This window comes from Uranotaenia lowii, unplaced genomic scaffold (genome assembly GCF_029784155.1).
Source record: "Uranotaenia lowii strain MFRU-FL unplaced genomic scaffold, ASM2978415v1 HiC_scaffold_1016, whole genome shotgun sequence".
Classification (NCBI taxonomy): domain Eukaryota; kingdom Metazoa; phylum Arthropoda; class Insecta; order Diptera; family Culicidae; genus Uranotaenia; species Uranotaenia lowii.
Window position 1 is genome coordinate 793 of NW_026596985.1, and position 16,315 is coordinate 17,107.

Below are 16,315 nucleotides of genomic sequence, written 5' to 3' on the forward strand. Positions count from 1 at the left end.
AATCATTCCAATTGAATACAAAACTTGTAGCAATATATTCACCACATTTCCAACCCAAACAGATGCTAAAAGTATCCCCAAATTCATTCAGAACATTTAGGAAACTTATTTACAACTTTTACATAACTTTTCAATCGAAACAAAATCATTCCAATTGAATACAAAACTTGTAGCAATATATTCACCACATTTCCAACCCAAACAGATGCTAAAAGTATCCCCAAATTCATTCAGAACATTTAGGAAACTTATTTACAACTTTTACATAACTTTTCAATCGAAACAAAATCATTCCAATTGAATACAAAACTTGTAGCAATATATTCACCACATTTCCAACCCAAACAGATGCTAAAAGTATCCCCAAATTCATTCAGAACATTTAGGAAACTTATTTACAACTTTTACATAACTTTTCAATCGAAACAAAATCATTCCAATTGAATACAAAACTTGTAGCAATATATTCACCACATTTCCAACCCAAACAGATGCTAAAAGTATCCCCAAATTCATTCAGAACATTTAGGAAACTTATTTACAACTTTTACATAACTTTTCAATCGAAACAAAATCATTTCCAATTGAATACAAAACTTGTAGCAATATATTCACCACATTTCCAAACCCAAACAGATGCTAAAAGTATCCCAAATTCATTCAGAACATTTAGGAAACTTATTTACAACTTTTACATAACTTTTCAATCGAAACAAAATCATTCCAATTGAATACAAAACTTGTAGCAATATATTCACCACATTTCCAACCCAAACAGATGCTAAAAGTATCCCCAAATTCATTCAGAACATTTAGGAAACTTATTTACAACTTTTACATAACTTTTCAATCGAAACAAAATCATTCCAATTGAATACAAAACTTGTAGCAATATATTCACCACATTTCCAACCCAAACAGATGCTAAAAGTATCCCCAAATTCATTCAGACATTTAGGAAACTTATTTACAACTTTTACATAACTTTTCAATCGAAACAAAATCATTCCAATTGAATACAAAACTTGTAGCAATATATTCACCACATTTCCAACCCAAAACAGATGCTAAAAGTATCCCCAAATTCATTCAGAACATTTAGGAAACTTATTTACAACTTTTACATAACTTTTCAATCGAAACAAAATCATTCCAATTGAATACAAACTTTGTAGCAATATATTCACCACATTTCCAACCCAAACAGATGCTAAAAGTATCCCCAAATTCATTCAGAACATTTAGGAAACTTATTTACAACTTTTACATAACTTTTCAATCGAAACAAAATCATTCCAATTGAATACAAAACTTGTAGCAATATATTCACCACATTTCCAACCCAAACAGATGCTAAAAGTATCCCCAAATTCATTCAGAACATTTAGGAAACTTATTTACAACTTTTACATAACTTTTCAATCGAAACAAAATCATTCCAATTGAATACAAAACTTGTAGCAATATATTCACCACATTTCCAACCCAAACAGATGCTAAAAGTATCCCCAAATTCATTCAGAACATTTAGGAAACTTATTTACAACTTTTACATAACTTTTCAATCGAAACAAAATCATTCCAATTGAATACAAAACTTGTAGCAATATATTCACCACATTTCCAACCCAAACAGATGCTAAAAGTATCCCCAAATTCATTCAGAACATTTAGGAAACTTATTTACAACTTTTACATAACTTTTCAATCGAAACAAAATCATTCCCAATTGAATACAAAACTTGTAGCAATATATTCACCACATTTCCAACCCAAACAGATGCTAAAAGTATCCCCAAATTCATTCAGAACATTTAGGAAACTTATTTACAACTTTTACATAACTTTTCAATCGAAACAAAATCATTCCAATTGAATACAAAACTTGTAGCAATATATTCACCACATTTCCAACCCAAACAGATGCTAAAAGTATCCCCAAATTCATTCAGAACATTTAGGAAACTTATTTACAACTTTTACATAACTTTTCAATCGAAACAAAATCATTCCAATTGAATACAAAACTTGTAGCAATATATTCACCACATTTCCAACCCAAACAGATGCTAAAAGTATCCCCAAATTCATTCAGAACATTTAGGAAACTTATTTACAACTTTTACATAACTTTTCAATCGAAACAAAATCATTCCAATTGAATACAAAACTTGTAGCAATATATTCACCACATTTCCAACCCAAACAGATGCTAAAAGTATCCCCAAATTCATTCAGAACATTTAGGAAACTTATTTACAACTTTTACATAACTTTTCAATCGAAACAAAATCATTCCAATTGAATACAAAACTTGTAGCAATATATTCACCACATTTCCAACCCAAACAGATGCTAAAAGTATCCCCAAATTCATTCAGAACATTTAGGAAACTTATTTACAACTTTTACATAACTTTTCAATCGAAACAAAATCATTCCAATTGAATACAAAACTTGTAGCAATATATTCACCACATTTCCAACCCAAACAGATGCTAAAAGTATCCCCAAATTCATTCAGAACATTTAGGAAACTTATTTACAACTTTTACATAACTTTTCAATCGAAACAAAATCATTCCAATTGAATACAAAACTTGTAGCAATATATTCACCACATTCCAACCCAAACAGATGCTAAAAGTATCCCCAAATTCATTCAGAACATTTAGGAAACTTATTTACAACTTTTACATAACTTTTCAATCGAAACAAAATCATTCAATTGAATACAAAACTTGTAGCAATATATTCACCACATTTCCAACCCAAACAGATGCTAAAAGTATCCCCAAATTCATTCAGAACATTTAGGAAACTATTTACAACTTTTACATAACTTTTCATCGAAACAAAATCATTCCAATTGAATACAAAACTTGTAGCAATATATTCACCACATTTCCAACCCAAACAGATGCTAAAAGTATCCCCAAATTCATTCAGAACATTTAGGAAACTTATTTACAACTTTTACATAACTTTTCAATCGAAACAAAATCATTCCAATTGAATACAAAACTTGTAGCAATATATTCACCACATTTCCAACCCAAACAGATGCTAAAAGTATCCCCAAATTCATTCAGAACATTTAGGAAACTTATTTACAACTTTTACATAACTTTTCAATCGAAACAAAATCATTCCAATTGAATACAAAACTTGTAGCAATATATTCACCACATTTCCAACCCAAACAGATGCTAAAAGTATCCCCAAATTCATTCAGAACATTTAGGAAACTTATTTACAACTTTTACATAACTTTTCAATCGAAACAAAATTCATTCCAATTGAATACAAAACTTGTAGCAATATATTCACCACATTTCCAACCCAAACAGATGCTAAAAGTATCCCCAAATTCATTCAGAACATTTAGGAAACTTATTTACAACTTTTACATAACTTTTCAATCGAAACAAAATCATTCCAATTGAATACAAAACTTGTAGCAATATATTCACCACATTTCCAACCCAAACAGATGCTAAAAGTATCCCCAAATTCATTCAGAACATTTAGGAAACTTATTTACAACTTTTACATAACTTTTCAATCGAAACAAAATCATTCCAATTGAATACAAAACTTGTAGCAATATATTCACCACATTTCCAACCCAAACAGATGCTAAAAGTATCCCCAAATTCATTCAGAACATTTAGGAAACTTATTTACAACTTTTACATAACTTTTCAATCGAAACAAAATCATTCCAATTGAATACAAAACTTGTAGCAATATATTCACCACATTTCCAACCCAAACAGATGCTAAAAGTATCCCCAAATTCATTCAGAACATTTAGGAAACTTATTTACAACTTTTACATAACTTTTCAATCGAAACAAAATCATTCCAATTGAATACAAAACTTGTAGCAATATATCTCACCACATTTCCAACCCAAACAGATGCTAAAAGTATCCCCAAATTCATTCAGAACATTTAGGAAAACTTATTTACAACTTTTACATAACTTTTCAATCGAAACAAAATCATTCCAATTGAATACAAAACTTGTAGCAATATATTCACCACATTTCCAACCCAAACAGATGCTAAAAGTATCCCCCAAATTCATTCAGAACATTTAGGAAACTTATTTACAACTTTTACATAACTTTTCAATCGAAACAAAATCATTCAATTGAATACAAAACTTGTAGCAATATATTCACCACATTTCCAACCCAAACAGATGCTAAAAGTATCCCCAAATTCATTCAGAACATTTAGGAAACTTATTTACAACTTTTACATAACTTTTCAATCGAAACAAAATCATTCCAATTGAATACAAAACTTGTAGCAATATATTCACCACATTTCCAACCCAAACAGATGCTAAAAGTATCCCCAAATTCATTCAGAACATTTAGGAAACTTATTTACAACTTTTACATAACTTTTCAATCGAAACAAATCATTCCAATTGAATACAAAACTTGTAGCAATATATTCACACATTTCCAACCCAAACAGATGCTAAAAGTATCCCCAAATTCATTCAGAACATTTAGGAAACTTATTTACAACTTTTTACATAACTTTTCAATCGAAACAAAATCATTCCAATTGAATACAAAACTTGTAGCAATATATTCACCACATTTCCAACCCAAACAGATGCTAAAAGTATCCCCAAATTCATTCAGAACATTTAGGAAACTTATTTACAACTTTTACATAACTTTTCAATCGAAACAAAATCATTCCAATTGAATACAAAACTTGTAGCAATATATTCACCACATTTCCAACCCAAACAGATGCTAAAAGTATCCCCAAATTCATTCAGAACATTTAGGAAACTTATTTACAACTTTTACATAACTTTTCAATCGAAACAAAATCATTCCAATTGAATACAAAACTTGTAGCAATATATTCACCACATTTCCAACCCAAACAGATGCTAAAAGTATCCCCAAATTCATTCAGAACATTTAGGAAACTTATTTACAACTTTTACATAACTTTTCAATCGAAACAAAATCATTCCAATTGAATACAAAACTTGTAGCAATATATTCACCACATTTCCAACCCAAACAGATGCTAAAAGTATCCCCAAATTCATTCAGAACATTTAGGAAACTTATTTACAACTTTTACATAACTTTTCAATCGAAACAAAATCATTCCAATTGAATACAAAACTTGTAGCAATATATTCACCACATTTCCAACCCAAACAGATGCTAAAAGTATCCCCAAATTCATTCAGAACATTTAGGAAACTTATTTACAACTTTTACATAACTTTTCAATCGAAACAAAATCATTCCAATTGAATACAAAACTTGTAGCAATATATTCACCACATTTCCAACCCAAACAGATGCTAAAAGTATCCCCAAATTCATTCAGAACATTTAGGAAACTTATTTACAACTTTTACATAACTTTTCAATCGAAACAAAATCATTCCAATTGAATACAAAACTTGTAGCAATATATTCACCACATTTCCAACCCAAACAGATGCTAAAAGTATCCCCAAATTCATTCAGAACATTTAGGAAACTTATTTACAACTTTTACATAACTTTTCAATCGAAACAAAATCATTCCAATTGAATACAAAACTTGTAGCAATATATTCACCACATTTCCAACCCAAACAGATGCTAAAAGTATCCCCAAATTCATTCAGAACATTTAGGAAACTTATTTACAACTTTTACATAACTTTTCAATCGAAACAAAATCATTCCAATTGAATACAAAACTTGTAGCAATATATTCACCACATTTCCAACCCAAACAGATGCTAAAAGTATCCCCAAATTCATTCAGAACATTTAGGAAACTTATTTACAACTTTTACATAACTTTTCAATCGAAACAAAATCATTCCAATTGAATACAAAACTTGTAGCAATATATTCACCACATTTCCAACCCAAACAGATGCTAAAAGTATCCCCAAATTCATTCAGAACATTTAGGAAACTTATTTACAACTTTTACATAACTTTTCAATCGAAACAAAATCATTCCAATTGAATACAAAACTTGTAGCAATATATTCACCACATTTCCAACCCAAACAGATGCTAAAAGTATCCCCAAATTCATTCAGAACATTTAGGAAACTTATTTACAACTTTTACATAACTTTTCAATCGAAACAAAATCATTCCAATTGAATACAAAACTTGTAGCAATATATTCACCACATTTCCAACCCAAACAGATGCTAAAAGTATCCCCAAATTCATTCAGAACATTTAGGAAACTTATTTACAACTTTTACATAACTTTTCAATCGAAACAAAATCATTCCAATTGAATACAAAACTTGTAGCAATATATTCACCACATTTCCAACCCAAACAGATGCTAAAAGTATCCCCAAATTCATTCAGAACATTTAGGAAACTTATTTACAACTTTTACATAACTTTTCAATCGAAACAAAATCATTCCAATTGAATACAAAACTTGTAGCAATATATTCACCACATTTCCAACCCAAACAGATGCTAAAAGTATCCCCAAATTCATTCAGAACATTTAGGAAACTTATTTACAACTTTTACATAACTTTTCAATCGAAACAAAATCATTCCAATTGAATACAAAACTTGTAGCAATATATTCACCACATTTCCAACCCAAACAGATGCTAAAAGTATCCCCAAATTCATTCAGAACATTTAGGAAACTTATTTACAACTTTTACATAACTTTTCAATCGAAACAAAATCATTCCAATTGAATACAAAACTTGTAGCAATATATTCACCACATTTCCAACCCAAACAGATGCTAAAAGTATCCCCAAATTCATTCAGAACATTTAGGAAACTTATTTACAACTTTTACATAACTTTTCAATCGAAACAAAATCATTCCAATTGAATACAAAACTTGTAGCAATATATTCACCACATTTCCAACCCAAACAGATGCTAAAAGTATCCCCAAATTCATTCAGAACATTTAGGAAACTTATTTACAACTTTTACATAACTTTTCAATCGAAACAAAATCATTCCAATTGAATACAAAACTTGTAGCAATATATTCACCACATTTCCAACCCAAACAGATGCTAAAAGTATCCCCAAATTCATTCAGAACATTTAGGAAACTTATTTACAACTTTTACATAACTTTTCAATCGAAACAAAATCATTCCAATTGAATACAAAACTTGTAGCAATATATTCACCACATTTCCAACCCAAACAGATGCTAAAAGTATCCCCAAATTCATTCAGAACATTTAGGAAACTTATTTACAACTTTTACATAACTTTTCAATCGAAACAAAATCATTCCAATTGAATACAAAACTTGTAGCAATATATTCACCACATTTCCAACCCAAACAGATGCTAAAAGTATCCCCAAATTCATTCAGAACATTTAGGAAACTTATTTACAACTTTTACATAACTTTTCAATCGAAACAAAATCATTCCAATTGAATACAAAACTTGTAGCAATATATTCACCACATTTCCAACCCAAACAGATGCTAAAAGTATCCCCAAATTCATTCAGAACATTTAGGAAACTTATTTACAACTTTTACATAACTTTTCAATCGAAACAAAATCATTCCAATTGAATACAAAACTTGTAGCAATATATTCACCACATTTCCAACCCAAACAGATGCTAAAAGTATCCCCAAATTCATTCAGAACATTTAGGAAACTTATTTACAACTTTTACATAACTTTTCAATCGAAACAAAATCATTCCAATTGAATACAAAACTTGTAGCAATATATTCACCACATTTCCAACCCAAACAGATGCTAAAAGTATCCCCAAATTCATTCAGAACATTTAGGAAACTTATTTACAACTTTTACATAACTTTTCAATCGAAACAAAATCATTCCAATTGAATACAAAACTTGTAGCAATATATTCACCACATTTCCAACCCAAACAGATGCTAAAAGTATCCCCAAATTCATTCAGAACATTTAGGAAACTTATTTACAACTTTTACATAACTTTTCAATCGAAACAAAATCATTCCAATTGAATACAAAACTTGTAGCAATATATTCACCACATTTCCAACCCAAACAGATGCTAAAAGTATCCCCAAATTCATTCAGAACATTTAGGAAACTTATTTACAACTTTTACATAACTTTTCAATCGAAACAAAATCATTCCAATTGAATACAAAACTTGTAGCAATATATTCACCACATTTCCAACCCAAACAGATGCTAAAAGTATCCCCAAATTCATTCAGAACATTTAGGAAACTTATTTACAACTTTTACATAACTTTTCAATCGAAACAAAATCATTCCAATTGAATACAAAACTTGTAGCAATATATTCACCACATTTCCAACCCAAACAGATGCTAAAAGTATCCCCAAATTCATTCAGAACATTTAGGAAACTTATTTACAACTTTTACATAACTTTTCAATCGAAACAAAATCATTCCAATTGAATACAAAACTTGTAGCAATATATTCACCACATTTCCAACCCAAACAGATGCTAAAAGTATCCCCAAATTCATTCAGAACATTTAGGAAACTTATTTACAACTTTTACATAACTTTTCAATCGAAACAAAATCATTCCAATTGAATACAAAACTTGTAGCAATATATTCACCACATTTCCAACCCAAACAGATGCTAAAAGTATCCCCAAATTCATTCAGAACATTTAGGAAACTTATTTACAACTTTTACATAACTTTTCAATCGAAACAAAATCATTCCAATTGAATACAAAACTTGTAGCAATATATTCACCACATTTCCAACCCAAACAGATGCTAAAAGTATCCCCAAATTCATTCAGAACATTTAGGAAACTTATTTACAACTTTTACATAACTTTTCAATCGAAACAAAATCATTCCAATTGAATACAAAACTTGTAGCAATATATTCACCACATTTCCAACCCAAACAGATGCTAAAAGTATCCCCAAATTCATTCAGAACATTTAGGAAACTTATTTACAACTTTTACATAACTTTTCAATCGAAACAAAATCATTCCAATTGAATACAAAACTTGTAGCAATATATTCACCACATTTCCAACCCAAACAGATGCTAAAAGTATCCCCAAATTCATTCAGAACATTTAGGAAACTTATTTACAACTTTTACATAACTTTTCAATCGAAACAAAATCATTCCAATTGAATACAAAACTTGTAGCAATATATTCACCACATTTCCAACCCAAACAGATGCTAAAAGTATCCCCAAATTCATTCAGAACATTTAGGAAACTTATTTACAACTTTTACATAACTTTTCAATCGAAACAAAATCATTCCAATTGAATACAAAACTTGTAGCAATATATTCACCACATTTCCAACCCAAACAGATGCTAAAAGTATCCCCAAATTCATTCAGAACATTTAGGAAACTTATTTACAACTTTTACATAACTTTTCAATCGAAACAAAATCATTCCAATTGAATACAAAACTTGTAGCAATATATTCACCACATTTCCAACCCAAACAGATGCTAAAAGTATCCCCAAATTCATTCAGAACATTTAGGAAACTTATTTACAACTTTTACATAACTTTTCAATCGAAACAAAATCATTCCAATTGAATACAAAACTTGTAGCAATATATTCACCACATTTCCAACCCAAACAGATGCTAAAAGTATCCCCAAATTCATTCAGAACATTTAGGAAACTTATTTACAACTTTTACATAACTTTTCAATCGAAACAAAATCATTCCAATTGAATACAAAACTTGTAGCAATATATTCACCACATTTCCAACCCAAACAGATGCTAAAAGTATCCCCAAATTCATTCAGAACATTTAGGAAACTTATTTACAACTTTTACATAACTTTTCAATCGAAACAAAATCATTCCAATTGAATACAAAACTTGTAGCAATATATTCACCACATTTCCAACCCAAACAGATGCTAAAAGTATCCCCAAATTCATTCAGAACATTTAGGAAACTTATTTACAACTTTTACATAACTTTTCAATCGAAACAAAATCATTCCAATTGAATACAAAACTTGTAGCAATATATTCACCACATTTCCAACCCAAACAGATGCTAAAAGTATCCCCAAATTCATTCAGAACATTTAGGAAACTTATTTACAACTTTTACATAACTTTTCAATCGAAACAAAATCATTCCAATTGAATACAAAACTTGTAGCAATATATTCACCACATTTCCAACCCAAACAGATGCTAAAAGTATCCCCAAATTCATTCAGAACATTTAGGAAACTTATTTACAACTTTTACATAACTTTTCAATCGAAACAAAATCATTCAATTCTTTATCCAACCTTATAAAATTTAAAAATATATAAAAATATAATAATAAATAAATGAACCTTCTAGGGAACCTTGTGGGAAAGCGAGAAAAAAAATTAAAAAAAAATTCCAAATTTTGGTAAAATGCCAGTTTTTCTCCGATTTTCACACACCCGATTTGAGATGTAGTATTGATGATTGATTTTTGTTACACCAGCTTGTAATCTTTACTTGCTGGCCGGGTGTGTGATTGGGGGGAAGTTGGGAGATTCTATGATGCACTGTGTGAAGTACATGAGAATCAAGGATGAGGAGAAGGTGGGAATGGAGAGAAGTGGCTGTCTAGTTTCGTCAAGTCATGTAAGTACAGTGAGAGATTTGAACCCTACCCATGTGAACAAGTATCACCCCTTAACAAACTACGTCATACTGTCAGGTCGGCAGTTGTAGAGTGGAAGCATAATCTGGTGAAAACATTCTAATCATCCCCAGCAACCGCATCTAACGTAAGCGTGAGTTCCCGGTTCTCATCGCTTTTGCAGTTACTCACGAGAGATGCGGATAATAAATTCTATTTATAGACTGATTCGGCCAGTCTCTCACCGCCGCCGTCCAAGGCCCCAATACACGATTATTCGTGTGAACATAGCTCAGTTGGTAGAACGCTAGCGTTCCGAGCTGATGATCACGAGTTCAAGTCCGGGGAAAGTCACATCGAGCGCAACATGTGTGTATTATATAGGTTTTTTTTATTATATACTAGCTGACCCGGTGTGCTTTGCTACACATTCCAAAAATAAATGTAATTTGTAAAAATTCATTCAAATTTAGATTTTTGTAAGCATTTTTTTAAGTCAACCATCATAGTTCAGATCCAACAACTTTGAAATGAGAGCTGAAGTTGGAGTTCCAAATTGCAATTCAAAGATTGTATATATTATTTACTGAAACTTGATCTCTTAATTTGTTTTTCAAGATCGAAAATTTGTACTCTGTTTTTAAAGCTTCATAATGACTTAAATAATGTAAAAATTTATAAATTTTTCACCTTTTTTTCCAAAGTGGAAAGTTACGAACTTCCATAAAAACATTTGTAACATCTTTTTTTGAGGTATGCCAAATATCCGTACGCAAAAAACCCTCTGATAACATGTGGTCCCTTCTTTGAAAAGCTCTTATTATAGAAACCATCCCCGGCCCCAAAAACCCTCAGATGCCAAGTTTCACGATGATCGGTACAGTAGTTTCCGAGTCTATAGGGAACAGACAGACAGACAAACATTCATTTTTATATATATAGATAAAGATGTCCAACTCATTTGTATTTGTTTGGTTGTATGCAGCTTATACAAATCCTCACCGCTTAACCAATCAGCCTGCAATTTTGGACAGTGGTGTTTTTGGAGAAAGATAAGGTTTGAGTAATAGTTTTGAGCCCCTTCCACCTAAGAAAAAGGACCTTTCCATAAAACTTTCGTTTTTATTCCCACGAACCAAAAGTCATGGCACCCATTTTGTCAACCGACTTTTCTCTCTTTGGCGGGTTATTTCCAACATCACCATGGGCCGTGCGTATGTAACGACTATCCAGAGTTCATGTGAACTGGAAAGAAAATCAAAGCTTGCTGAGCATTAAACATGAGAAAAACGGAAATTTTGGCGGGGGTTTTTGTACCTTTTACTACTGAAAGCACGTGGTACCAGTAGGTACGAGATTTTTGCAAGAATGAACTTACATTTAAAATTGAAAAATACAACTAGCCTGTTAAGTATATATTGACTAGAATTGTGATGGTTTTCAAATTGCTGGGGGGCTTTGAAAGTCTATAACTATAAACAATGAACTGGATAGTGAACAGTGAATTGAATCAGCTGAATAACTATTTGGACTGAGTGCGGAAAAACTATTGAACAGATTTTCATAAATTCCAGCTTTTAAAACCAACAACTATAATATTTTAAGAATCCCTCACAGAGAAAGAAAAACTTATTAGATTCAGAGTAATAAGTTGAAGACTTCGATTTCAATGCTTTGATGGTTGTCGGGGAATTTAAACAGGGGATTAGAAAATCATTAAGGTTATTGAATCTGAAATTTTAAGTTTTGTACAGTTCAGTTTTTTTGGCAAATTTATAATTTTTGGTCATCAATTCTACCATCGAATTTTGAGAATGTATACGGTGAAGTTGACACTGGATGTTCTTATCAGTTATATTCAAAAACATTGAAATTTCAGGCGAAGAAAGCGGTGTCTAGAGAAACATACCCTCCAGCTTCAGATAGCTTTTGAGTTTTAAATTTGCGTTCCGTGTTATCTAAAGTTTCAGAAAAAGTTAAAAAGTCCGATGATAAAGATACCTGAGGAGAAAAATGAGTCAAATGAGCAGTTGGTTAATGTCTGCGTTCGTGTGGAGAAGTACACTTGCCCGGCGTTCATAAGTTCTTAAACCAGCTCGATGAAACCGGATTGGGTGAAATATTTAAAATGATTCAAGTGTTGTACAGTACTTTCGATCATTTCCAAGAAGTATATGAAATTAGTTATTAATCTCAGAACACTAGTTGTTATTGAATTTTGAATGTGAATTGTTCGATATCAGAGGTGGAAACTCATTAAAAAAATGATGGTTATATTTTTCGCCTTGGGAAAAATGTGATTAAAATGCTAAACTTTGTGATAGCTGCGATCTTTTCAATTTGTTTGGGGGAAAGTGCAACCAAGTGGGTTGCTGAAATCTACCTAAGGAAATGTTCATCTATATAATTATATAGGTATAGATATATATATATATATATATATATATATATTATATATATATATATATATATATATATATATATATATATATATATATATATATATATATATATATATATATATATATATATATATATATATATAAATTAAGTAATTGAACCGGGAATTTTCGTTTTTAAAAAAACTAACTACGAACTACACGACTTCACGGTCTGAACGATAATGATTTTATTTTATTACTTCAGAAGCCTAACGCCCTATCGTTTCCCTAAAAGTGTCTACCTTGCACCTGTCAACGATACCACGCCAGTGGGATCCATTGTTGGCTCTGCATTCCTGGGTTTGGCTATCACCGATGTTGTTGACTGATGTGTTCCCATATTCGATCTTGCTGACCACGCAACCTGGGTGTTAGCGCGTACAGGCCCACCTGGTTCAGGTGACACGATATTCGATGGTGCCGGGCATCTTGCTGACCACGCTGTCTGGGTGTTAGCGTGTGCAGGTCCAACTGGTTCGGGTGACACGGTATTCGAAGGTGTCGGGCTGGTCGCGTCCTTAACTCGTCCCCCCTTAGATATTGCTCGTCCCGAGCAATCTGCTGATTTTACTTTCTGCCAATTCTTGATGATGCCGATGGCCAAGAGTATAACCATGAGAATGATGACGGTGCCGAATGATCCGAAGCCAAGCTGGTACGTCAAGTCCACTGTCTCCAAGTGTTGTCTATTTTTCAAATTGAGTTCATGCAACTCCGAAAGGTTTACGTGTCGTTCTACATGTAAGGTTTTGATATTTGTTAATTGTACTGGTAGAACTGATGGGTGATCGAACTTTAATTCGTAATTTTCGAAAAGTTCATTTTTGATGTATAATGAACAGTTGTGGAACGTTACGAAATGGATTCCGGTCAACGTTCTAGGTGTTATGCCGCAGGTGCCATTGATGATTACGCCTTGGTGAGCGGTTATAATCAATAGGGTTCCTGGAGCAATTATTCTTGTTTCTGCTGATGGTGGCTTTTCTGACAAAGGACATTGTCCATGACGTCCATTCAAAAGTGGAACTTCGCAAAGGCTGTCGCTGATTTCAAGTAGTTGTCTTCTCTCACAGATTGTAATTTTGTTGTTTTCTCGGCATTCAGAGTTGATGGCCAGAATTTGCTTGTCGTTGATGAAAACTTTGTTGTATGTTATTTTTACTGAATGGTTGAATATCGGTAAGGGTTCAATGATGACTTTCTCGTAGGTTGTGTGTTGAAAACGTGGGATGTTAACGCATATGATGATGGATGAGCCTTTGAAGAGTGTGGTGGTCGTCAAGAAGTTGCTAGCGTCGTCTAGGTGCTGAATTTCTAATCCCTGATCTTTTATCTCTTGCAAAATAACTTCTATTTCTTTTGGTGTAAGTATAAATTTACTAATAATATTCACTTTTGACAGTAGTATAGCATATTCGATTGATTTTAAATGTTCGAGAAAAGTATCCAATTGAAATGTTATTGCTATTTTTTGATTTTCAAATATAAGATAATTGTCATTTTCCATAATTGTATTCAAAGTGTTCTGATGATTTCTGATATCTTTGTTTAGTAAGTCTAGTCTATTTTCAAATTTGGAATTGATTCTAATTTGCCGGTTATTTTGTTTTATAAAAGTGTTTCCTGTTTTTCTAAGTTCATCTAAATTGTTATTTATAACTTTTAGGTCTTCTGCATCTAGATTTCCAGTGATTAATTTGATGGTGCTTCCTAATATGTTAATTGACCTTTTGCTTCTATTTGATTTTGGATACAAAGTGCTAAGGATAAATTTTATTTCTCGTATTTTCATTTTGATAATTTGAGACAAATCACTCGTCGAGTTTTGCATTTGGTTAATGACATTTTCTATAATGGACATAGAAATTTCAAATTTTTCGAAGTCTATGACATGAAGTAATCTATCATAGCCGGCAACTATCTTTCCCTCCCCCCTTTTAAGAATCAACGCTCCTGCGTTGTTTGTGATATCGTGGATTTGGATGGTTTGTGGGTGGATGGATAAAGGTAGTAGTATGAGGATAAGGAATATCAAGGGTGTCCGTGCTAGCCGATCCATTTAGTCCTTCTGAAATATTAATAAAGCATTAGATTCGTTTCAGATTCTCTTTATGTATTTCCCGACCAGAATCGTCAACAAGTATTCTGCCCTTGTTCTCGACGGCTATGATCGGTAAATACTTTTGTTTGGTCTTCTTTTTTATTCCTTGCACTTTATTGTAGGCGACCTCGTCTGGTTTGAAATTTGGTTCGCCTTCTCTGTGTTTGTTGTGGTAGCTGAGGTTTTTATTTTTCGACTTATCGTGTGCTAATATGATGTCGTCGTAAACTTTATTGCGATTTTGGATCATCAATTCCATATCGAGGGGTCTTTCCTGATCATCTTTTAGTCCATAAAAGGCTTCTCGTGGTTTCATCTTGATAGCGGAATGAATACTATTGTTGTATTGAGTGCAAGCAATATAAAAGATTTCCTTCGTGCTTAGGTCTTCATAGCTAGGTTTAATACATCGAAAGATCTCAGCTATGGTAGAATGAAATCTCTCGACCGTACCGTTACTTTCGCTATGATTTGGAGGAGTAAAATAAATGTCAACGTTTAGATCCTGTAGAAGTCCTCGTACTTCTACTGATCGCAGGGATGGTTCATTGTCACATACTATTTGTTTAGGTGTTCCGTAGATTTTGAAAAATTTGGTTAGACCTTTTCTTACGTCTAATATGCTTCTAGATTTAATATGTGTCAATGATCCAAAGCGGGAAAATTTATCAACTGCTGAAAGAAAATATAGTTTTTCGGCAATGAAGATATCGATATGAACTATATCTAAAGGTCTATCGGGGTTTGGGGTGGAACCTAATATTATGTTAAATGGGTGTCGATCGTATTTATTTTTATGGCAGGTTTCACACAACTTAATGTAATCTCTGATTTTTGATTTTAATTTTGGAAAGAAGAATCTGTTGGAAATTTGTTGATGGTTCTCCCAAATTCCTCTATGAGAACGATCATGTGTTTGCTCAATAATGAGGTTTTGTTCCTCTGGTGTTCTCAGGTCTATTCTAAGTTTTTGTGTAAAAAATACTTTAAACTGTTTTGCTCTATTAAAGTAGTTTTTATACACTATTTGAACTAAATTCATGAGACTTTCTGGGCAGTAAATGCAATTTACCCTTTTCAAGTCCATGTAATCCTTAAACATGTTGTAAATAACGGGTGTTCCGAAAA

At 31.8% G+C, this 16,315-nt stretch overlaps 1 protein-coding gene across 1 annotated transcript; it reads right to left on the reverse strand.

Annotated features, from left to right (window-relative positions):
* Positions 1-13,250: 13,250 nt before the first annotated feature.
* LOC129759096 (uncharacterized) lies at positions 13,251-15,145 on the reverse strand. The gene is made up of 2 exons (XM_055756515.1): positions 13,585-15,145; positions 13,251-13,503 (listed from the first exon to the last, which is right to left on the reverse strand). The coding sequence occupies exons 1-2, from the start codon at positions 15,143-15,145 to the stop codon at positions 13,325-13,327; spliced, it is 1,740 nt and encodes a 579-aa protein (XP_055612490.1). The 3' UTR covers positions 13,251-13,324.
* Positions 15,146-16,315: the final 1,170 nt, after the last annotated feature.

Excerpts from the sequence above, each read along its gene's own strand:
- LOC129759096 (XM_055756515.1), bottom strand. The coding sequence starts at position 15,145 with ATGGATCGGCTAGCACGGACACCCTTGATATTCCTTATCCTCATACTA. Across the intron at positions 13,504-13,584 it reads GGACGCGACCAGCCCGACAC|CATCGAATATCGTGTCACCT; the intron begins CTTCGAATACCG and ends GATGCCCGGCAC.